Source organism: Ptiloglossa arizonensis, chromosome 3 (assembly GCF_051014685.1).
Source record: "Ptiloglossa arizonensis isolate GNS036 chromosome 3, iyPtiAriz1_principal, whole genome shotgun sequence".
NCBI classification, from domain to species: domain Eukaryota; kingdom Metazoa; phylum Arthropoda; class Insecta; order Hymenoptera; family Colletidae; genus Ptiloglossa; species Ptiloglossa arizonensis.
In genome coordinates this window covers 9,964,475-9,988,063 of record NC_135050.1, presented here as the reverse complement: position 1 = coordinate 9,988,063, position 23,589 = coordinate 9,964,475, and the positions used below count along the sequence as shown (strand labels likewise).

The 23,589-nt window shown below is 29.0% G+C and overlaps 2 protein-coding genes across 4 annotated transcripts; both read left to right on the top strand.

The window, feature by feature from the left end:
- The first annotated feature begins 675 nt into the window (after window positions 1-675).
- Window positions 676-17,503, top strand: LOC143144460 (synaptic vesicle glycoprotein 2B). Of its 2 annotated transcripts, none has more exons than XM_076306888.1 (12): window positions 676-939; window positions 6,336-6,398; window positions 7,172-7,333; window positions 8,968-9,130; window positions 10,859-10,980; window positions 11,960-12,204; window positions 13,189-13,346; window positions 14,020-14,212; window positions 15,769-15,883; window positions 16,076-16,235; window positions 16,315-16,442; window positions 17,044-17,502. In XM_076306888.1, exons 1-12 carry the CDS (start codon window positions 915-917, stop codon window positions 17,112-17,114), a joined length of 1,605 nt encoding a protein of 534 aa, XP_076163003.1. In that variant the 5' UTR covers window positions 676-914; the 3' UTR covers window positions 17,115-17,502. The 2 variants fall into 2 exon arrangements, with proteins under 2 accessions (XP_076163003.1, XP_076163004.1); XM_076306889.1 differs by lacking the exon at window positions 676-939 and adding an exon at window positions 4,129-4,193 and having other exon boundaries at window positions 17,044-17,503.
- On the top strand, window positions 17,123-22,988 carry LOC143144461 (sorting nexin-4). Of its 2 annotated transcripts, none has more exons than XM_076306891.1 (11): window positions 17,123-17,262; window positions 18,594-18,693; window positions 19,982-20,088; window positions 20,213-20,429; window positions 20,525-20,630; window positions 20,723-20,832; window positions 20,900-21,037; window positions 21,196-21,406; window positions 21,487-21,619; window positions 21,789-21,903; window positions 21,991-22,988. In XM_076306891.1, the coding sequence occupies exons 1-11, from the start codon at window positions 17,240-17,242 to the stop codon at window positions 22,039-22,041; spliced, it is 1,311 nt and encodes a 436-aa protein (XP_076163006.1). In that variant the 5' UTR covers window positions 17,123-17,239; the 3' UTR covers window positions 22,042-22,988. The 2 variants fall into 2 exon arrangements, with proteins under 2 accessions (XP_076163006.1, XP_076163007.1); XM_076306892.1 differs by lacking the exon at window positions 17,123-17,262 and adding an exon at window positions 18,285-18,304 and having other exon boundaries at window positions 21,991-22,987.
- The last annotated feature ends 601 nt before the right edge of the window (window positions 22,989-23,589 follow it).

Below are 23,589 nucleotides of genomic sequence, written 5' to 3'. Positions count from 1 at the left end.
ATAAATGAATCCGAAGAAAAGATTGGAGTTTGCAAACAATTACGTACATAAAAATACGAAATTTCTAGAAAAAGCAAATATCAGCTTCGGATACTTCTTAGTTTTCGAGATATTAATAACATAATTTTGTTTCGCAAAATAGAATAGAATTTTTTTAAAGCAAGTAGTCGCCCGAAATATTGCCCTTTACAATAACACACATATATTTAAAAATGAACAAAATCTTTCGCAAGTTCATCATTTTCTTTGTAAAAACCTACATACCTACAAAACCTGTTCAACTTGAAATATTACCAAACAGAGCTACCTTCTTTTATCATTTAGTCACAAGTCAATCACAAGTATCGATTATCTTACTTATTAGTGTACCAATTATGTTACTTATAAATATGTTCCTTATAAGTGTATCAAAGTATTTATCAATCGCTTTGAATCCGCAGAAACCTCTGCAGCGAGCTAACACTCGAGGAAACCGGGTGTACCGGATGCTCGTCAGCAAAGTTCTCAACAAAAAATGAAACAATTACAGCCGTACAACGTGCAACCATAAAATTGTAGGTGGAAATGACTTGTTTGCCTATCACTGCCGCAATTTACCTCAGCAACCTGTTTTGCCCCACCAGGGGCGGAATTTACATAGACGATACAGTTGCCTTTTGCGTTCGCACAATTTCAACGCGAATTGTAGTTTCATGACAGGCATCTGCGGTGTCTGCGACTGAAACTACGTTCGTCGTCTTGCAGTGCAGACTGCAATTTTACCGGCGCGCAAACGTGATCTTTTCGGTTTGTTTTCTTTATTTTATCTGTCACCAACGTTACCGTTTTCTGCATCTTTTTGTGCAAAGTTTTTACCGTGAGTCTTGTCGACGACTAATTGAAGAGACTGAAGCGCACAAATAAGAGGATATTTAATGAATTCTTCCGTGAAGTACAGAGGCAAGTTTTATGGAATGGTGATGGCAGAATGTTTGTGAAGAATGGAATTTTATCAGTATAGATTTGAATGAAAGTCACGTCAGAGAAGAGACAAGATTCTCTCTTGTGAAAATGATTACGAAATCATTTTTCTTCGCCAAGAGTGATTTTAAGAACATTTTTTTTTTTGGAAGAGAAAACTATTGGATTGTTCGGAAAGTCATTTCGTTTTTTTTTTTTTTTTTTTAGTGAAAATAAAACACGATTATTTTAGAGTGTATAAAGATTTTATTAAATTATGTGTTTTCTATTTTGGATAACGAAATGACTTTCCGAACAATCCAATAGTTTAAATTTTTATTATTCATAGGTGTGTACTCTTGAATAAAATATTTTAATCACACTCGTTACTATAAAATAAAGTGAGATGTTGGTATTGATGATATGTTAAATTTTTCATTTGACGGAGAAAAAGAATCGTCTAAATTGAAGAAACTATATGGCAGACAAATTATATTACAATTTTCAGTCGATTATTTGTAAAATTTGCAATTTTTAAAATACCCGTAATGAATTTAAATTTAGTTTAAAATGTTTATTTAAATTTTGATTGTAGAATAATATTCATTAGCATTCTACTTATTTAAAAATGTTCTAAAATTACGTTCTACAATTTGATCGAAAATTTGCTTTTTACAAAAATTCTATAAATTCTGTATATTAGTCACAGCTTTACTTTTCGCAAATTTCATGCCGATGCAATTCTTGCAGGTCTTAAAACGAGTGCAAACTACGCTATAAATTTTAATGTTATGTTTATAAATAAAACCAAAAGTTAAAGAATTTTATGTGAGAGAGTAAAAAATGTACATGTGTACGTATGTCCAGTGTCGCTACTGAAGATAAGTTGTCAAGGAGTTGACGTACAATATTATTTCTTCTTCAAGTCAGAATTCGTTACATTTTCTCCATCGAAATAGAAACTAGTGTATACTATATACATATGTATGTAGTAGTGGTACATAATAAGTTACGAAAATTGCATAAAATTTATTGAAATCGACGTAATGTACATACTAGTATTTCGACATTATTTACGACAACAAGTAAAAATTGTTAAAATTAAATCGATTTCTTGCATTTCACTTAATCATTGTGCGATGTACAGTTTGATACAATATACATGTATTTATTTATAATTCTTATTATTTTTAAATTATTACTAGCGATACTGAGAATGCGGTAGTTTACCAAATAATTTTATGAATTTTATTTTTACTTGACTACCATTCAATATTATTTTTTATATTAAACTCATACTTTACTTTATCCATGTTTTATACCAGATTTTACATAGTGTTAAATATATTAAACATATGTACGTAAAAACGGTAGGAAAAGACAGTCTACTGTAAAAGGTGGAGTCGAAAATTTGAACGATTAATAGCAAAAACTGTGCTTACAAGATGCAAAATTTTTCTCATTCGTTAAGGATTTGCTTGATGTATCTGCTAGCGAATCTAGTGATACAACGAACGATATTCAAGAAATTCTTGTAGAAGGTTAAATCTCATCGCTAGAATCCCATGATAGTGTGGAGAAATAAATTTTTGATTTACCGCTTGATAAAGTTGATATTGGTACGAAAAATCTAATCCTCAAGGAAGAAGAACAAGGCGTTGACTTGTTTAAAAAGCCTGACAATTCTTGTTTCAACTATTATTTAGAATATCATCCACATCAACATCAGAAGTGTTTGGAGGCTTACCATTTATTGCACGGAAATATTATTTTACAAAAAGTAGCAATAAACGGAAGTGGGTATCGCACTGCAAAGAACAAAAGTTACTTTAATGTTATATGCTTTTAATTTTTTATGAAACTAGTCAATTCAGCATATTTAATAAACTTCAGGCAGAACCTATTAAATTAAGAAATAACTTTATTGAGAAAAGGAGACAAATAATTATAATATTTGGTGCTATACTAATCGACTTAAACTAGTTATTTGTTTACTCAACAATACTCATCACTCCAGTATTCAGTACGTTCGCTTTGTTAAATTTTTGTTCAAGTATTCGAAAAGATTCAAAATAGTACACGTACTAAAAAGCATATAAATTAACTGATAAATTTATATACAAATTCGAAGCTTGTAAATTTGTTTTTGTTGTTTTAAATAAATTATTTGCAAATTTGAACGAGCTTTCTAATAACAGCAGCTTAGAAGCATCTACTGACACTTTCAAGAACACAAGTATTTCACGAAAGAGCTTTCTTCATTTTAAAGTATATTGTATATTGATCGCGAGATAGTAACATAGCATCGTATCAAAACATTCATATGTACTTATGGCAGTAGAAAAAAGATTTTCTACAGTAAAAGATACACTTAATTGTGTAATTCAAATGAGTAAATTGTTGAGACCAGTTTATTACAGAAATAAAATAACACCTTATTTAACGTGTCTTGTTTAAATTGATAAGTAACTACCTCTCCTTTTCCCCTAGTACAGGATCAGCTGAGATTGAAATTACTGGCCCAGTCTGCTCTCGATTATAACAACAGGACATTTTTAAGTAACACGTATTTCAAAATGTATCATTCATATTTAAGTGTCACGTTAATTTTAAGTTACACTGTCTATGTCTTTCCGAACACCGCTGCACGTTTTCGACGATCATTGATAGATATCACTGTCGAAGTGTACGAAGTTACACAAGTTTTTTCCGGAAGTGGCGGGTGAAAATCTAAAAGGCCACGATTGCGACATCCAAGAAATACACATTGATTAGTCATAGATATATAATCATTCGATTGTGATAAACACTCGCGAGATCAGCGGCGATGGAAGGATGGTGGCTTTATTAATATTTATTTCTACCAAGGCTCGAACACACTGTTGTTCTAACTCCATATATTACGGAATTTTCCCTCGGTACCGATCGCATCGAGCCGATTCACTTCTTCCCCAGCAGATTGAATACGAGCACATGCTTCACGATAACGAGATAACGAAACTATGCCGGTTAAATTGTTTTTAAAATTTTTTTCTCAATACTAGTTGTTTAATTACTGTGGGTAACAGTAAGTAATCTCATGAGCCTCTACGTAATTAACTGTGTGTCGAATCCTCTGTTCCGTGAATTTCATTTCAGTTAAAAGTGAACGCAAGGAATATTCATATTGAGCATATGTTGCTCTTCAAATCTGATAAAAGAAAACATACTGCACGGACTGTTTTATCAACGACATTATTAAACACGTATAACTGGTAATTCAGGATTTAAAGACCATTTCCATAAGTTATTACTTGTTACATGAATAAGAATTTGAATGTCATATTCATTGCACATCAAGGTACCCAAATATCATGTATATCTTTTAACAACAAATTATTTCATGATGGTTTATTAAAAGTGTCATTAACTTTAATTTTAATCCAGGAATCTGTACTAAATAGTATCACGTCTTACAGTAATTTAAGAACCGCTGCTTTAAAATACTATCACACGACAAAGGATGAACTATACGTTATATTGCACATAAAGTTTTAAGAAACTAACGTGTTTTTCAATTTTGATTGATGAAATAAAAATATGAAATAGAAATAAAGATATGCTACCAAAGTTTAGGTTTGAAAGTTTTCGAGCACCCTGTATTTATTATAGCTCTTCTTATTCCAGTATACGGAAGTAATAAGCTTCGATGTAAACAACTATTTGGCCAAGAATTCTGGTATATCTACACATTGTACTTCAGTTAAGTTTCGGTCATCGTCATCTGGCCACTGTAATTAATCACGGTTAACATAACGTCTCCTAAATGTAATTTTCTAAAAGAAACTTGTAAATCGACAAATTTAATTGAAATTTAACTGAATATTCGTTACTTGAGCGTAAAATTTATTACATTTTCTCGTAATTTCTCATAATCAGTTTTGCTTTGAAAGAACATAACCGTACAACATGTACGATTAAACAGTTGGAATCTTAAATTATACTGTAATCATTATTATCAAATTTATTATTAGAGTCTCTTTAACCTATGATTAATACATTATTGCATAAAAGATTGTGAAATTTTTTACCAATATATACACAAGAAGCTAAATATACAAAATTAAATTTAAATCATACTTTCGGCTTAAAATTTAAAATCGGTATTATTTTCCGAAAATAGTGAAACAAGAAGTAAACATTAATATTATATCTCTAATAAACATCCAACTTTTAATATCGTCATCTAATTTCGTCAAGCATAGTGTGTTAACAATGATAATTGAAAGGATCACTGATATACTTACAATGTTCAGCTACAATCAATTCCGATGTATGTTATTTAAACTTTCTATTATTTATATTGTGATATAAATAACATTCCTGGCACTATAGTGGAATCCATAATGTTCTTATATTTATTCTACTTCCACAGTAACAATTTATTTTTGAAAATAATTTAAGAATGTATAATTATTATCACGATACTTAATAGTAATTATAAATTCATAACCTTTATAATATGTAACCGAAAGTGTAGTACAGAATTGCATGAAGCAATTGCATAAAGCATTTAAATGTTCTTATAATATTCACAAATAAATTTTGTCATACTTGATAAAGATACTTTTTACATTTTTCGTGACATTTATCAGCCATTCAAACTCTAATACAGTCTGATTGATACTAATTTTCTTTTAATAAATGTTACTTTACGAACATCTTGAAAATGGTGTAAATTTTTCTTCCACATTTTTTATTGATGACCAGCGATGGGGTCAAGTATCTACATATATCAGTAGTATCTAACTGTCGGATTAAACAACTTGTTCGGTGGTATTATAGATGTCGAGGGTCCGAGACATCAAATTTTTGATTATGTGTTTTTAGAATTCAGAATATTAAAAGTATGTAAAGTTTACAATCGTTAAATGATTCTCGTTTTTCCTCGTGAATCTTTTCTCATAAACTAACGTAGTGATATCTAAACAATTTTCAATTTTTCAACGTCAAAAATGTTATACGGGTCGAATACAGTACCTACATATTATACAATTGCAGAAAGATATTAAAAATATACCAAATCAATAATATTTTTCTTCGCCCATATTTTAATATTCATTGACATTATAAACAATGTTTTTATGAATTAAATAATCGTTTTTAACTTAATCGATCATTCTCGAATGCAAAGTTTTACAATTATACATACAAAGAATAATATAATTTTCAAGAAGCATTTTCATTATTAATCGATGACTAAAAACTGTTACACCCGAGGACATTCGTTTACGCCGAAAACGTTTATATAATTAATACAAAATTGTTTGCGATACTAATAAATATTAAATTATGCTTGAAAAATTAACACTGTTGACTTAAATTAAAAACATACTTTTACATATTTATAATTACAGGTAAGGATGTACAGCCTGAGGAGCCTGGTCCAGCAGATTTTGAACGAGCTATAATAAAATCTGGTAAGCATGCACGAATTATATAATCTATTAGAGTAATATTCCTCCATCTAATCATAGAGGGTGGTGCTTCACAAATAGAACAATCATTCTTTCTTTTTGTCATTAAAAATATAAGAAAAAATGCTCAAGTCAATATCTGAATAATTTCGAATAATTTTCCATCGTATCAATCAATCATTAATCAAGATCTTTCATTTTTTGTTTCTTTACATTATACTCTATAATAAATTAACCATTTAAGAAATATACTATTCTATTTTTTACTTTTCGAGTTAATGGTTCTTTAAGTCAATTTGCAAGTCAATAATCTACGATAACTGATATTTCAAGAAATCAATGTTAACTATAAATAAACAAAAATCTACTGTATCTTTTTTCATGAAAAATATTCACTGCATTTAGTAACTATCTCAACTGAAATAATGAACATCATTTGCAAAAAGTAAAATCACATTCAAACATCATTTTGACTACTCGTTACATTCTTTACAATTTTCATTAAATTATCATCTATTATTTACTTCTTCGCAACTTCAAAGTCTATTATTGAACGAACGAACAAGCCAGTGATACTGAGTTGGCAAACGAATAAGCTTTTAATTAATTTGCATCAATGTGGCTTTCAATTAATTTGGATCTATGTCATTGGCAATCGGTGTGTATAAATGGGCGCATTTAGAGTACTGGTCACTGATGCAAATTAGTTGAGCAAGGATTATTATCGAATAAGCCTTAGGAACAAGTGTCACTCTACAATATTAATTTTCCAACAGGTTATGGAAAGTTTAATTACTTGTTGCTGCTTGCTGTGCTGCCGGCTAGTTTTTCTAGTATCTTCTCGTCATCAGCGATATCATACGTGTTGCCATCGGCGGAATGCGACCTCGGCCTTAGCATGTTCGACAAGGGTCTACTCAACTCGATGACATTCGCAGGTGGTATTCACTTATTGGTACTTACGTAACGGTGATAGTAATTATCGATTAAGCTTAATGATGGAAAGACCAACACGAGCACGAGTCACCACGTTAAAAACTAGAAACGGGGGAAGGGAATTCTTAGAGTTCAATTACGTTATATATAATTATGTTTGGGAACCTTGCTTCGAAACAAAAACTTCACAAGTAATGACAGTTCCACATTTTAGGAAAGAGGTAATATCAACTAAAAAGAGCATACTAATTTTTCGCTAAACGTTACTTTATCAGTTACTTGGAATTACAGTATTCCCACCTTAAATGTGCGTCAAATTTCCGTCTAAGGAATGGTGTTCTTCGTAAACAATTTTTTAAACATTTTTAACAAACTCGTAACTCGTCATACTTTATAATTGCTGCCAATAAATGAATATAACAGGTTCTTAATTATTTTTTTATTTAAGTGACTAGCATCAACTCCACTATCAAATCAAAGTTGTGATTTTATGTTATTATAAATATTCACTATTTTATGAATTGTTACACGAATAATATCAATATTGAACACTTCAATTTTGAAACAAACTAATTTTATCCCCAACATTGCAATATAGTAGGTGTCTCGTACGAAGTGCACAATTTGTTTTTTTCAAGGTTATAAAATAATTGAAGAGAATGTTTCAGATAGCTGTTATTTCGTTTTAAACAGATTATACAAAAGTATAGAAATATATGTTCCACTGCATGTATTTAAAAGTATCAGGACATTACCAACTCGCTCAAAGTAACCGTACTTCACATACATGTATATCACTTAAAGGCCTCTCATACAGTTAAAAAATATCAAAAAGCAATTCCATTTCAATTGGTTATATTTTGAAAAACAGAAACAGGTTGTAACATCTCATACGAGATGCATCGAATGAATGAAAAACTCTGTTCTTTATTTTTCCTTTCTTTCCGAACAAAAAAATATTAGGTGTACAAATTAATTTTAATCTTCCATCTTTCGTGATGATGAAGAGCTAGTTACAATTTCGAACACCGTAACGATATTTTCAGAATCTCATAGTATAGACATCTGGCTTTCAAAAACAATAAACGATTGCCTAAATCGGGCAACACGACCTAGAAAGATAATATTGGGTTGTTCGGAAAGTAATTTCGTTTTCCGAAATGGAGAATATATAATTGAATAAAATGTTTATACACTCTAAAAAAAATCAAGGCGCTTGTTCGTGTCACTCAAATGGCAAGGAGCTTGTTCGTCATTGTGTACTCTTCGCATTTTAATCGAAGAAAAAAAAAATGCCACTGAAGTTGCAGAAATGATCTCTGATGCTCTCGGTGAGAATGCTGTATCTCATTCCACCTCTTCAATATTGATGCCGAAGGTTTCGGAAAGAAGATTTCGATCTAGAGAATAAACAACAGTCTGGGAACTGCAATCACTTCTAGATTAAAATTAATTTCTACACTTAATATTTATGTCAGCTTAAAGTCTTTGGAAAGACAAACCTTTCCCTATTACACAATGATCTTTATTGATTATTTATAAGGTTAACCTTTTGTTATTTTTACAACTTGTATATTTGCAGATAAACCGTAGCCTTTGATTCGGCAACTGTTATTGAAGATTCGATTGTTTTCAGGTATGATCAGCACTTCGTTTTTCTGGGGATTTATGACCGATACGTATGGTCGTAAGAAGATCATGTTTTACGGTTATATGTTCACCGGGATCTTGAGTCTGGCGACATGTTTCTCTCACACCTCTTGGCTTTTAATTTTGTTCAAATTTCTCGACGGTGTGATGTAAGTTGATACAAAAACGATCAATACCATGAAATTCTAGGAAATCATTGTGAAGATTATTGTGACTTTGGTTGAAAGGATAAGCAGGTTAATCTTCCGCGGAAGCAAGACTCGCATATAAATATTAGGTGTTCCGATACGTTCGAAGAGTCATATACATAGGGTGAGTCATCAGAACCAGAGCACCTTTATATCTCTTTTAAATTTGAAGGTAGAAACATTTGCTACGCAGAATTTAAATAGTTTCGAATAATAGACACGATATTTTTATTAATTTCTTCAGGGATCAATTATTTTGTTCAAAATATACAAAACTAATGTTTACTTATAACATATATCCATCTTATAACAATGTTGGTAAGTTATGTCATTGAGAAATATAGTTATAAATACTTATAGTTTTAATGATCGCTTGTTACATGTACCTTTGAGAAAAGCGTACGAGTTTGATTATTATTCACAAGCATATACATTTGATTTAAAAAATAAATTGTTAATAAAAATACATGTGAATTCGAAGAGATGACTACATACTTTTATCAATTAAAAATAAAATTTGAATTTTATTCAACCCACGATCAAATACTTCTTAACTGTAATGTATATACCAGTAGGTACTTATATACATACGTATTCAAGTGAATCGATTTAAATATGAATGTGAATTTTATGTTTTAATAACATCCACATTTTATTTTTCAATCAAGGCATCATGTATCGTTGCACGAGCAGAAATTACTTTTAACAGTTTAATAGGGCATTGGTAAACCAAGAAATTAACGATAACATGTATTATTCTAAATTTTTTATATAGTGGGATTTACTATAAGTAATTTCATTAAAAAAATATACGAACTTGATAACTCTGAAAATAATAATTTTGTGAAATGACAAATTATGTTTACTAAATTCGTTTCTTCAGAACTATCAATTGTGTTTCACATATTTTTATCTTCATATCTAAGAGGGATGCTTAAATATTCTGCTTCTAGTGACTCATCTTGAATATTTAAGACGTATTTAAATTTGTCTAAAATAGAATTTTGAGTTGCTCCTAAAGTTTAGTCACCTGATTACAATTTGAAAGAAAAAATTTCAATTATAAATTATTACACAATAAGTAAATTATACACGGTATGCCAGACTGAAAAATTTTAACAAAATCGATAATTGTAACCACAATATACACTTACAATAAAATTGTAATCGCGGTTCGGTGACTTTGTCAGTATAAAATCAACATTTTTTAACAGTTTTAGGAGTCTCCAACTTTTTGAACAAATTTTCATGCAACAGAATAGGAAAAATTAAGCAAACATCTGATTTTGATTTTTTGCTCTCTAGTACCTCCCCCCCCCCCCCTTCATCCTAGTAGAGATGCAAAGTTAAAAATTGGCATAGATTGATATTTTTGGATAAGCTGAAACAAATCAAATTCGATTTAAGGGCACATTTGAGCCCTTATTTGGTTGTACTTTTTCACACGAGTCAGTTGCAGAAAAATAAATAAACAAGCGAAGTTTCCTGAACTAAAAATATTCACAATAAGAAGTTTAAAAAGGAAAATAAATAATTATTGAAAATTTATACAAATTTTTAAATACTGATTTTTTTAACAATATTAAAATTTAACGAAAAGTATAACGTAGGAATTATACATGTATTTCGCTAACATTTTTCACGAATATGATTTCGTGATATTTTAATCGAATTCTATAAAACTTACAGTATATCTGGACCGTACGCTGCCTTGATGTCATATTTAGCAGAAGTACACAATGAAACCCAACGATCTCGAACCTATATGTGGTTAGGTGTGTTTTTCTCACTTGGAAACATTTCATTGCCTTGTAAGTGTCACTTTTTCTTAATATTCTATACTTATTATATTTTGTCTCTATAATCATATATCCAATCTTTGTACAAGACCCGATTAAGCTCTATGTAGAAATTTTAAAATTTGATAACAATCGTTGAAAAAAATAAGAATTTTCTAACGAACATATTTTTTCTTATTAAAAATCTACGTTATTTCAGCTTTGAAATAAATCTTATAAATTATTAGATGTAAATATGTATGAAATGACCTAATATACATCAATGCATAACTCGGCAACTTAGACAAGATCCTTAAGGAAATGGTTTAAGCCACTTAGAGTAGTGGAAACGAGGATCACAATCTTATACAGTTTTAACTCTTTTTAAATTTACAGCATTTGAGAATGGTGTTGAAAAATTAATTTCCACAATATCTCAATATTGTATCTGAAACAGGTTTGAAAATATTAAACTCATAAAATTATTCTATTCAATTCTCTGATACTTTGACATTTAATACCATGAAAATTGTTTGAGATAGAAAGTTAATCTACTACCAATTAATTAAAACTGATAAGGTGCCATCGACAAAATATTCGGTTCTTTTTATGTTCGATATTCGTAAGAATTGTTATAAAGAAATTATTGTAACGAGCTTTACACGTATTTCTTTATTCTTTATTACTTTTTGTTTAATACGCGTTTCATGTATATTATAACAAAGAAACTGACGAAAGGTATAAGGTGGAATTCGAACTAAAATAACGTGTAAAATATTACTGTCAACGAACTGAACGGGGAACTGAGTCTATGATCAAATAGCACTGTGGGAACACATTGTGAGAGAAGGGGTCAGAGTATACATCTCCCACCACGGGAACATTTTCTAATTTGTGAAACGGTACATATGTACATACATCACAGTTTGTTCTAATAATGAATTATAAAACTGTACTTTGTCGATACATAAATGAAAGAAATTCTACAAAAGCTTGAAAATATTCATTACAGGCATTGCGTGGCTAATCATACCACAAAAATGGAACATAAATATCCTGAGCAGAACGGTAGAAATCAGTTCTTGGAGAGTGTTTTTAGCAATTTGCTCGTTACCAGAGTTTCTTGCCTGCGTAGCAATGTTCGCGTTCCCTGAAAGTCCGCGTTTTCTGCTTTTGAAAGGTAGAAGAGAAGAGGCGCTGGAGGTTTTCAAGAAAATATACTCGGTTAATACCGGCAAAGATCCAGATACATATCCGGTAAGAAATATTAAACATGCAAAACTATCTAGGTGATGTCTGAATAAATTGTTCTCGTTACATTTACCTAGATTTCTGAATAAATTGCTCGCTTTATCTTACGGATAAGAAGCAAATTTTACATATAGCTATAATTGCATACGGTTTACCGTATTTTCTTAGATCCAGTGCATCTGTTTATTTTGTTATGTGGTCGTATCGATTAATTTTGTAATGAAACCAAAAGGGCCGGAGGGGGAGGGGGTGCGAGGGCTAATGCAGTTAACCAGATGACTAGAAAATATTTTTGTAAACGTGGGCTCGAAGATGGCCTCTTTCAATGTTATACACTTATAGATATAAGAGCTTTGAATTGTGTACACTATTTATCTTAAATAATTCAACTTGGAATAGTATAAAAAATTATTGTTCACCTTCTCTAAGAAGGTGAAACAAATATAGGAAAAACAAATTGAAAATTCAAGAGAAGTTTAAACATTACAGAATTAGGAAAACATGTTATACATGCTTTAGAAATTTTTATTGGAAATACACTAAGAACAAGAATAGCAAAAGATACAGTGCCAACAAAAAAGGAAAGATGCTACCAGTATGTAATGGAGACAAAAAAAAAAACGAACGAAATATAGGTAATTGCTTATAATGCAAAACTCACGTATGGAGAAAACATTTGGTAAACATTGTACTCTGTCAGTCATATTTAACATCAGAAGAATCAAGTTCAGACTAATCTCATGTCAGTACTCTATTTTATAATATTATTTTACTTTATAAATTAATATAAATTTAATGTAAAATGCAGTACTACCATAATTACAAAGTACAAAATGGTTAAATAGCACAAACCTTTTCAAAACAACCTTTTTGCAGGGTAAATGTACAAAAAGGAGTATGGGTTCGAGAAACCTTTGCCCCCGTTAGGCTCTCGCGTGACAGCAAGAGGCTTAGGAGTTCTAAAATTAAAGCAAGAATCTTTATTCACAGATAAAGGATCTTCAGGACGAGTATTCTATCAAAGGACCAAGCGAGAACATGAAGGACAAAATGCGTATGGGTTGGCAACAAATCAAACCACTTTTCTTACCACCAAATATCTACAAACTATGTGCAATAGGTTTGATCCAACTTGGTGCCACGATTGGGTCAGAATAAATAATTTTTTCTTAAAATAATTGCACTGTCTCTGATTTTTTTTAATACATACACTTGCATAGAAGTTTATCTTTAAAAAAGAATAATTTTGATTAACTATTTTGATCTTAATAATATAATAATTTATAAATATGATAGGATGCATAATCAGAAACAGAACATTTACGTGACATTTTGAATATGAAGAAATAGATATAGAGTAAAATATACAAGTTCTTCCATGCCAAATCAATTACGTTTTGTGTTCATGAGGCAACAGTTTTAATGAAATTGAAATGTATTGTAGTTCATGTGAAATAAGGGGTGTAAGTCATTGTTTTGCTGGTTTCGAATTTCATAAAAAAATATACATAAGAACTCCATACGATTAATAATTGTGAAGATGAAAATTCATTTGTTTCGTAAAAATAAGTCAAAATTATAGACTTCAACATTCTATACTTTTTAAACAAGTTTGAAACTAGTAAAATGACAATTTATAATTCCTAATTAAGAAAAAAAACTTTAATAAGACTTTATAAATCTGAATAAAATTTTCATTTCTTAAATTGGCTTAGCCGATTTAACTTCCTGAAAATGTTTTAAAAAAACGAACATTTATGAATAATTTCCGTTATTGTATAAGTGTACACTAAACGCCAATAACACACGTTCAACTTGTAGATCAAACTCGATCAGACTATGGATGCCTCAATTATTTACAATGATGGAACATTTCAAGAACAACCACACGAAAATGGAATATTCGAACACTCAGCCACGCTTTTGTTATATGTTAGGTCAACGCCAAACAAATCACAGTTCCTCAGCAAGTTTCATTAATGAAACTGTAGACGTTGTTCATGAGTGCATACCGGTATTACGAAACTCACAGTTACAATTATTTTCTTCTTTATTTCATACGTGCATACATAAGATGAATCAATAACAATTACCATCTGAAATAACTTGATAAATATTAAATTTTAGGTAAAAATGTTTTATATATAATATAGTATATTTAATGAGGCTCATTGAAGAAAAATATTTTATTTTTTTGTGTCTTGTATTGTTCCTAATATTTAAGTGACACTGAATTTTTTAAACGATTCCACATATTTTCTTTAGAATTGTGCTGTGGCCTATAAAATATACATTATTTTTCTACACTCTGAAATATCAGATAATAATGGTTAACTCCTTGCATTTAAGGTTTTGTAAGACTTACTTAAGTTGCTTAGGTCACTTTGTTACAGATCATTGAATTCATCAAAGATAAGATATCATTTAAAAAATTGAAGGTCACTTTGATATCTAGATAAAGACATTAAAATCAATAAATGACAAGTTATTTCAAATGACAATTGTTATTGATTCACCCTGTATAAAGTGATTCTAGAAGCTGGTATATGTTCTGAGTAAATTTATATGGTTCAAGGAGACCTAAATTCTTGAAAACTGTTTTTACTAGGTGATTAATATTTTGCAATGTTTGGTTCCATGGAATCATCAACAAATATTACAAATTAAAAAAACAATGGGTCATAAGATTGTAATTTCTATAGCATATAAATACCATCATTAAGGAACTCAAAATAAAACTACATCCACAAGGATGTCTGATTAAACCTCCAAGATGAAATTATGCCTTTAGTTTAAATGGAGCTATACACTTTTTTTTATAAATTAATTCTGCTCCTCATTAGTGTATAAAACAATTTAAGTTAGTAATGAAAAGTGAATGGTTTATGAGGTGTAGTAGAAGTTTAATAAATGTAGGAAAATGGGAATGATAATTCTTATAAGTATCGAGATTTATACAGTGATCAAGATACCAATTCAATAAGGAGCACTATTTATACAATACAACTCCATTATTTGTGATCATTACTATCCATTACTTTCACCTCTAACTAGACTTGTTGCTACGTAACTATCCCTTCAACTTATCAACAATATGCAACAAACAAAGTACTTGTGTTATCAGGTTTGTATTTATCAAAGCTTTGCTGCTTTATTGTATTTGACAATAAAACATGTTTAAAAGTAGAGGATTTCTTCATATTAGAATATTTGCACAGCTACCTGCAGATCTCATAAAGTATTCACTTTTTGATCTATAGGTAGAATTATGAAAATATTTAATTTATGTAAATTTCAATTAAAAAAAGAAGATGCAGTCACTTATTTTCAATTGTAGAGAAAATAAAGATATAAAAAGTTAAATTCCCTTGAATCATTCAACTGTTATCTATTTGTAATGAAAAGAATATTGTCCCAGTTTCTGTATATCATATGCAATACAAATGAAAGTCAATAGAAAATATTATATAATCTGAGGTTTAAACTGAGGTTCAAACTCACCTCTATTGAAACTTCACTATATTAAAAATATTCTTATATTTGTCATGTTTTGTGTATGTTTGATTTTAGGCAGTCTTGAATTCAAGAGTATTTATTAATTCCATTGTGATTGCTACCACTGGAGTTATTGGGTATACTCTAGCTGGCACATTGATCACTGTGATAGGAAAAAAGAAACTTATAGGTAAGATGGTTAAATTCAATGACTAATTGAATCATACATTAAGTATTTCAACATAACATACTTTGAATGTTTTAAATCTCTTTTAAGAAAATCATTACAAAATAAAGTCAATTAAACATGTTTAATAAGATACAGTGATTTTTCATACAATTTTAAAATATGCTTACAATAACTAGCAATGTTTATTTTCAGCAACCTGTTTCATGGTAGCTGCTGCTTGTTGTGGATCTCTTTATTGGGCAGCAAATACTAATAGTATTCTTGGTTTATCATCAGTTTTTGTTGCTATGTCGAGCATAGGTGGTGCTTGTGTTGTAAACATTATTGTCGATAATTTTCCAACTTGTTTAAGGTATAACAATTCTTTCGAAATGACTATCACTTTACGTTATAAACACATAATTGATCAATTACTTTATACGTGTTATCAGAACTATGGCTGTCAGCTTGACAATGATGGTTGGTAGACTCGGAGCAGTTATAGGCAATTTATTATTTCCAGTTCTGTTCAACTTATCCTGCCTAGGTCCCTTTCTTATGATTGGTTCTGCTTCTTTAGGTAAAGTTTTAATAATTATTTTGATATTGTAAAATGATGTTATAACATTCAGGGAGTGTTACAATGAATGATCTAGGTTGAGCAAATTTTGTCTTATCCACCATGTTTGGTGGCTGCACATATATTAGTGTGTTAACCAGTAATGTAAATAAATCGTTTTTATCATTTTCATTATATTTTTATGAAAATATTATGAATGAATTGGTAATGTTTTCTCAATAAAATTGGATCTAAACACAACCATATTCAAATTATTTTTAATCAAACGTAGCTCAAATAATATCATATTCAAACTCATTTTCATTGAGAAAACGTCACTAATCAAGTGGTAATACTTTCATAAAGGTAAAATGAAAAGTACAAATATTTTTATATTCATTAGTAGATGAAAATAGATTTTGTTGCTTGAACCCAATGTAAACATTGTAAAAACAGAAAATACTGAAAATTAAGTACAATTAAGTGCACACATATGTACAGCAATTGTCAAAGTGTTAAACATACAATAATGCATTGATGCAATTTATCTCTATCCATCATTTTTTATTATAGAATAGCCTGTGCATGTGACTGTAAAAATCTCAGCCTATTTATATTTCAGTATCAGCCTTTTTGGTGATTCTTCTACCACGAAAGCATCCACAAAACAATAAATCGAAGAATATTGCTTGATATCAGTGTTTTCAAATGTTGTGTTCAATCTAGCTGATTGAAGTTGTATCAGCAGTTAATTGTAGCTGAAAGGATCACGTGTAAATACTGTTCCTAGTGTTTCACCAACTGTGTAATTTGGATGCATGATTTTCCATCATATAAATATGTAAATACAATGCAATTACACTAATATAGAATTAAGACTTTGTTACATTTTATATGTATACATAAAATTATAAACAAATTGCAGAACTAGTGTGTATCGTAAGTGAGATTTTTAATAAATCTCATGATTGTATAATGTAGAATAATTTGAGAACAATCCTTTAGTGTTTTTAATCATTTTGCTAGCCAGTGATTTCTTAGGTAATATATTAATTAAAGTGCAAATCTTGAAGTATTGTATTAAAGGAACAACTTTAAAAAATTATCTATTAAATTTATTTACATATTACTAATAAAAATTTCTAAAACTTAAAACATCAATAAATAATAATAATTAGTTAATTCTAACTTTAATGTAAATCCATGAAAATATAATTGAATTAAAATTTAAACAATTTTTAAATTGAATTTAAAGTTTAATGTGATTTATTGTATGATTTTACTTAAGATACATGCAATTGAAATTAATTAATTTTAGTATTATTTATTTAAAAAATAGATATTCATAATAGAATATATTAATTAAATCATATTACTCAACTGTAACATGATACATTTTCGTAACAATTTACTCAAATATTTTTCTTTTGAAGATGTTTATTAATTCTTAATGTACAAAAATACACTATTATTCCAATTAATTTTATTATAGTACATCATATTAGCCATTATACAAAGTTATCTATAAACTTTTCTTAAATCTGCATTTAATATTTGACATGTTAAATGTGATTGTGCTGCATATGTATATCAATATTGAAATACATTTATGGCTGAAAAGTTATCCTTTTCTTTAAAAGAAATTGATTAAATTGTTACTTACTGTATTTAATTTTTATAATACTTGTGCCTCTTTCTTTTCCTTTACAAACAAAAAATATCAAACCGCCAAAATTCTTTGATAAAAAAGAGAACTATTCACGAGTTTGCGCACATTTGACGTTCAAGGAATGCACAATTGTGTAAATTATTAGAATCCTAAAAAGAATCGACTGTACGCTTCCATTTTAGAAGTTTCCAACATAACCTCTAAAAATCCCTAGGTAGAATTTAAAACTTCATCGGATGAAATTATTTAGAGAACGCGATTAGGTTTCAAATTAATATCTAACATTAAATTTATTAAAAAGGTTGCTACAAATAGAACGATAAAATTGGCGAACGGTGTTTGAAAGAAAAATAATAATAAAGTTATCTCCTTATTGAGAAGAGTTTTAAAGGGAATTTAGTTAAATGTAATGAACAGTGCTCAGTCGAATCAAGCGGTTTTACCAGTAATGGAGAAAGTGTACGTGATGTAAAAGGTTTCGAAATTCCTTTGTTATTTTGTAGATTTGTAGGCCGAGTTGAAATCATGGAAGAGATGTTTCAAAACGGGAATTATGAAAGGGAGGCGAATGCGAATGTGTCCACAACAGAGACGCAAAAAGAGGTAAGAAATGCTTCGATTTTCGTTTGGTTTTAATTCGTCCGCCAAATCGATACACGTCGCTCGATAGTACGTTTCAAATGCGTTCTCCTATAAAATAGCTTTGTGGATTTGTTGATTGCCGTTTTCAGTTTTGTGAATTATAAAATTCAACGTTATTTAAAGTCGAGATTTGACTCATAACGATACTCAAAACGTACATAATATTCATTATAAAATAATCGAAACGGTGTCCAGTGTTTCTCATGCTTTGTTATGATTAATATGTGTAATTGAAGTCTCACGTCTTCATGTATGATATCATCTTATGATCTTGTGTGTAATAAATTATGGCTGTGTTTTTATTACTAATGAATTTAAGTCATGTTCATTCAGTAGACAAATATATTAAATTTGAAATTTTGTATTTGTTGCATTGTTTTTAACGAAGGTATCTATATAATGTATGAAAATTATTTATATGCACATATAGAAAAAAAGTATTACATTCTTCGAGCAGTATTTTTCTTAAAAGAAAAAAAAACGTACAATTCTATTTTGTTAGAACTACGTAAAAGTAGGTCATAAATAGTTCGTTGAGCACCATTGCACTAGTGTTGGCGGTACTTATAGTATACTATATGTATCTACGTGCACGCGATTGTTCCAGGATATTTAAACTTACATGTGATATTTGAAATAGGCATGTATAATATATACTCGGACCAGAATGGAATGTTATCAATGAATGTTATTCAGTTGCATGATTTTATTTTTATAATGCAAATTCGCCAATGTATACTTGCAATTTTTATTTTAATGTAATTTAATAATCAAATTTTGTACTACTTATAATTTGTTGTTAAATTTTCATAATATTTATTTGTTACATACATATTTGCTTTGTTCATTTTTACTTTATTTTATATTATATATTGTTTGAGGATAAAAATGTATAATGTAAAACAATGTATCTTATCTAAGACTAATTTTTTTAATTTAAATTTTTCAAATTAATATTGTATCTATTAAAAGTTTAAATTTATATAAGAATTATTGCCCAAGTATGAGTCTATATATAAGAAACTTCAATCAATTTTATTGACAAACCAAGTGATGCATTCAAAACAATACACGTATGTTTTACCTGCAATTTATAATATTTGTAGATATATTTCAGTTATAAAAACATAATCAAATATATTAGTTTATGAAAACTTACCATTTTATATCTAACAACCTAATAATAAAAAAATCAAATAATTATATTTCATGTATCTTAGGACTTTGTATTATTTATTTTGTATATTAGGATTCATTATTTGATCACATGGAGATCTCTGTAGTAGAAGCTGAAAAGCGAGCGAATGGAGCATTGAATTTAAGAGAATTTTATACAGTCTACCTCATTGAGACTACGTAAGTAATAGTATAATGAAATGAATATTGTATTCTTTTAATATGAGGATACTATGTAAATTTAATTCTTTGGAAAAATTATATCTGAAATTTCAAACTACTTTAGTGTATAATATTATTGTAGAGTTACTGACCCTGAATTTAAAGGTGCACTCACCAAAGTAAGTTCTCTATGGCGCCGGTACACCGAATTTGAACTGCTCCGTACTTATTTAGAAATTTCTTATCCATATATTGTACTGCCACCATTACCAGAAAAAAAAGTATTATATGCATGGCAAAAAATTACCACTGACACATTTGATCCAGACTTTGTTGACAGGCGTAGAGCCGGTCTTGAGGTATATCCACATTTGTATATTATATTTATTTATTTATTTATCTCATAATGAAAAAATTAATAACATTAAAAAATTTGTTATAAATTTTTGTTAAGAATTTTCTTCTAAGGGTAGCATCGCATCCTATACTGTCTCGTGATGAGCATTTTATGGGGTTTCTACAACAAAAAGATGGCTGGAGAGAAAGTATTAAAGAAACTGGTAAATTAAATAATTTATTAACAACCTATCTTATTAGTAAATTACATCATATACTTATTAAACATATTATAAATCTTTATGCTTTTATACAGGATACTTGCAATTAGCAGAATCAAAATTAAAAGCACTGAGTGTAGCAGTACGATTAAGAAAACCAGACAAACGTTTTGAAACAATAAAAAATTATGGAATTGAACTTCAGGCATGTTAATTATCTAAAAGTATGTAAGAATCAGATATTTATAATATTCATTTCACTTCCATTTTAGAATAATTTATGCAATCTTCTTCGAGTACGAGCACGATTAGTAGAGAAGCAATACAGTTTGTACAAACTACATGCAAATTATGGTCGTGTGTTCAGTGAATGGAGTGCCATAGAAAGGGACATGGGTGATGGATTACAGGTATTTGAAGTTTTAAGTAGTATAAAGTTTTAGAATATTTTTATTCTTAGAAAAATTAAAATGATTAGCTTTTGTGTAAGAACTTTAGATGATAAGATTATGGTACACTCTAATTATGTGTATTGCAAAGCACACTGCATTACAGCTTCTTTTCTTAGAAATCGGGCCATTATATGGATTCATTAGCAGCAATGATAGACACCATTCTTGAAGAGGAAGAACTAATAGCAGATCAATTAAAAGAATGGTTGTTTGGTGCTTCTGCACTGCAAGCAGTAGTTAAGCGAAGGGAAGCCTTACAATTAACTAAAGATGAAACTCATGATGCTTTGACTGCTGCATTTGACCAAAAGGAAAAAGTCATGCAAGGTTCTATTCTATGATAAATATTATTACTAATTAAATTAAAGGTTTTGAACTTATTAACATAATAAGATTTACTGTTACAGGTAAATCAGGGTTAATATCACGATTGTTTGGTTCTGTGGATACAGAGGAAGTTCGTGAATTGAAGATACTACAGCTAGAGCAAAGAATTGCACAGCATGAAGAAGCTGTAAAACAAGTAGACGAAGATTTAATGTAAGGCATTTTCATCAAATTTTGATAAAATTTTGTATGAACAAATTTTCTTCAAAGTTCGTTTTCAATTTATAGATAATATAAAAACAGAAATCATAATAACATTAGTTCGAAAAATTAGCTTATAAGAAATTAATTTTCATCCATTTTATATGTATGATCGTTCTAGGTCTTTTTCTATTAAAGCAATGATGGATATAGAGAGATTTCAACATCAAAAAGTGGTAGATTTAAAAGAAATTTTGGCTACTTATTGCATCTTACAATTCAAGCTCGCCAGAAAAGTATGATTTGATATTTCACGTATTTGCAATTCATTTTATATCCTTAATACAATCCTGATAGATTAACGTTATTTTTAAACATTACAGGGATTGCAAGCTTGGCAACATATCAAGGGTTGTCTCGAAAGTATGCCATAAGTTTTTTCTTATTTCAGCGGACAAAGAACAATAATTGTTTTCCCATCTCTCGCGCGATATACATTCCTATATTTATAAGCTCACTCGTACCGTACGCTTATTACTTCATGAATGTACAAGATTGTTTCTATTATTTAATGTTAGATTAGATGATATTATTTATATTATTTATAATACACACACACGTGCGCGCGCATACCATGTTGGATATATAGATATATGAAACATTATTTAATATTTATATGTATTTAGTATGCCTTGTTACATATGTAAGACAGTTAGTTAGATATGTGGATGTTCAGGCAGCACTTAAGAATCATCATCAGTTGAGATGTGGTTTATACATATTATAAACACCAAATGAAATTTCATGCATTTCATTGATGAAAGTTTGAAATATTCGTGTAACTTTTTATACACTCTTCTACCAGCTCAATTGGCTACTCAATTTCATTGTTGTTCGTCAAATATTTTAACTGTATCTTATTTATCGATACAATTGTTGCATTTATTTTTCGTAATGATAGAACTCATTGTTGTCGTTAAATGATAAAATTTAAGAATCTAAATACTATTTTCTACATGTAAGATTATGTTTTTTTTACGTATACACCGATTTCAGTACAATTTAGTAGAGCGGTTTGAGATACGCTCAGTATAGCTTGAGTATACGGGTCGTGTTCTCCTAATGTCGATTTATTTAATTTTACAGATTTTACAATGTACTGCAACTAATTAAAATTGATAAATGTTTATTATATAACCCCGATAATCCCTGTATAATAATAATAAGTTAAATTATTGTTCAGAAGTAATTTATTTGTTTATTTTTTAAACTATAAATTTGTTTTGGTAGTATTATAATTGGAAATATGCTATATGCATGATACTTCTATTAAGTTTAACCTCATTTTAATTTATGAATATATGAAAAATATTAAATATGATGAATTATGTTTTGTAACAAATATACGTGGGTATAATGGACGATTAATTTTATTTGTTGCGAATAATGAATTCTCTTATTATGATTAATGCAAACAACGATTTCTTTTATCGATATGTATAATTAAACAATTAACTAATATTCTTTAAGTATCTATTCAACCCTCAATTCATTTTATTTAGTATATTTTATTTTAAGACAGCATAATGAAACCCCAAAAGTACAAGGAAAATATTTTATTCGAACGAAATTTCACAAAACAATTAAAAACATTAATTATTAAATAATTCAACAGTAATGAACAACATTTAATTAAATTCAGGATTAAAAATTAGGATGAAAATAGTTAATAAGTACGTAATTCGAAAATATTTTCAAACAGTGTTAAACAGTTTATAATTGTGTTGTAAATGGAATTTCCTGATTAAGATATCAATTCTATACTTCAGATTAGAAATCTAAAAACTAGTTTTAAATAAACTCGGTGAAGTTAAAGTATAGTAATTATTTATATAAGGTAAATATTATGACATAAATGTATGAGATATGTTCGTATAATTAAATTAATTTATATAAAATCCCAATATTGCGTTGTCAGAGAC

Excerpts from the sequence above, each read along its gene's own strand:
- LOC143144460 (XM_076306888.1), top strand. The coding sequence starts at position 915 with ATGAATTCTTCCGTGAAGTACAGAG. Across the intron at positions 14,213-15,768 it reads TTGTTCATGAGTGCATACCG|GCAGTCTTGAATTCAAGAGT; the intron begins GTATTACGAAAC and ends GTTTGATTTTAG. Across the intron at positions 15,884-16,075 it reads AGGAAAAAAGAAACTTATAG|CAACCTGTTTCATGGTAGCT; the intron begins GTAAGATGGTTA and ends GTTTATTTTCAG.
- LOC143144461 (XM_076306891.1), top strand. The coding sequence starts at position 17,240 with ATGATTTTCCATCATATAAATAT. Across the intron at positions 18,694-19,981 it reads CAACAGAGACGCAAAAAGAG|GATTCATTATTTGATCACAT; the intron begins GTAAGAAATGCT and ends TTTGTATATTAG. Across the intron at positions 20,089-20,212 it reads GTCTACCTCATTGAGACTAC|AGTTACTGACCCTGAATTTA; the intron begins GTAAGTAATAGT and ends ATATTATTGTAG.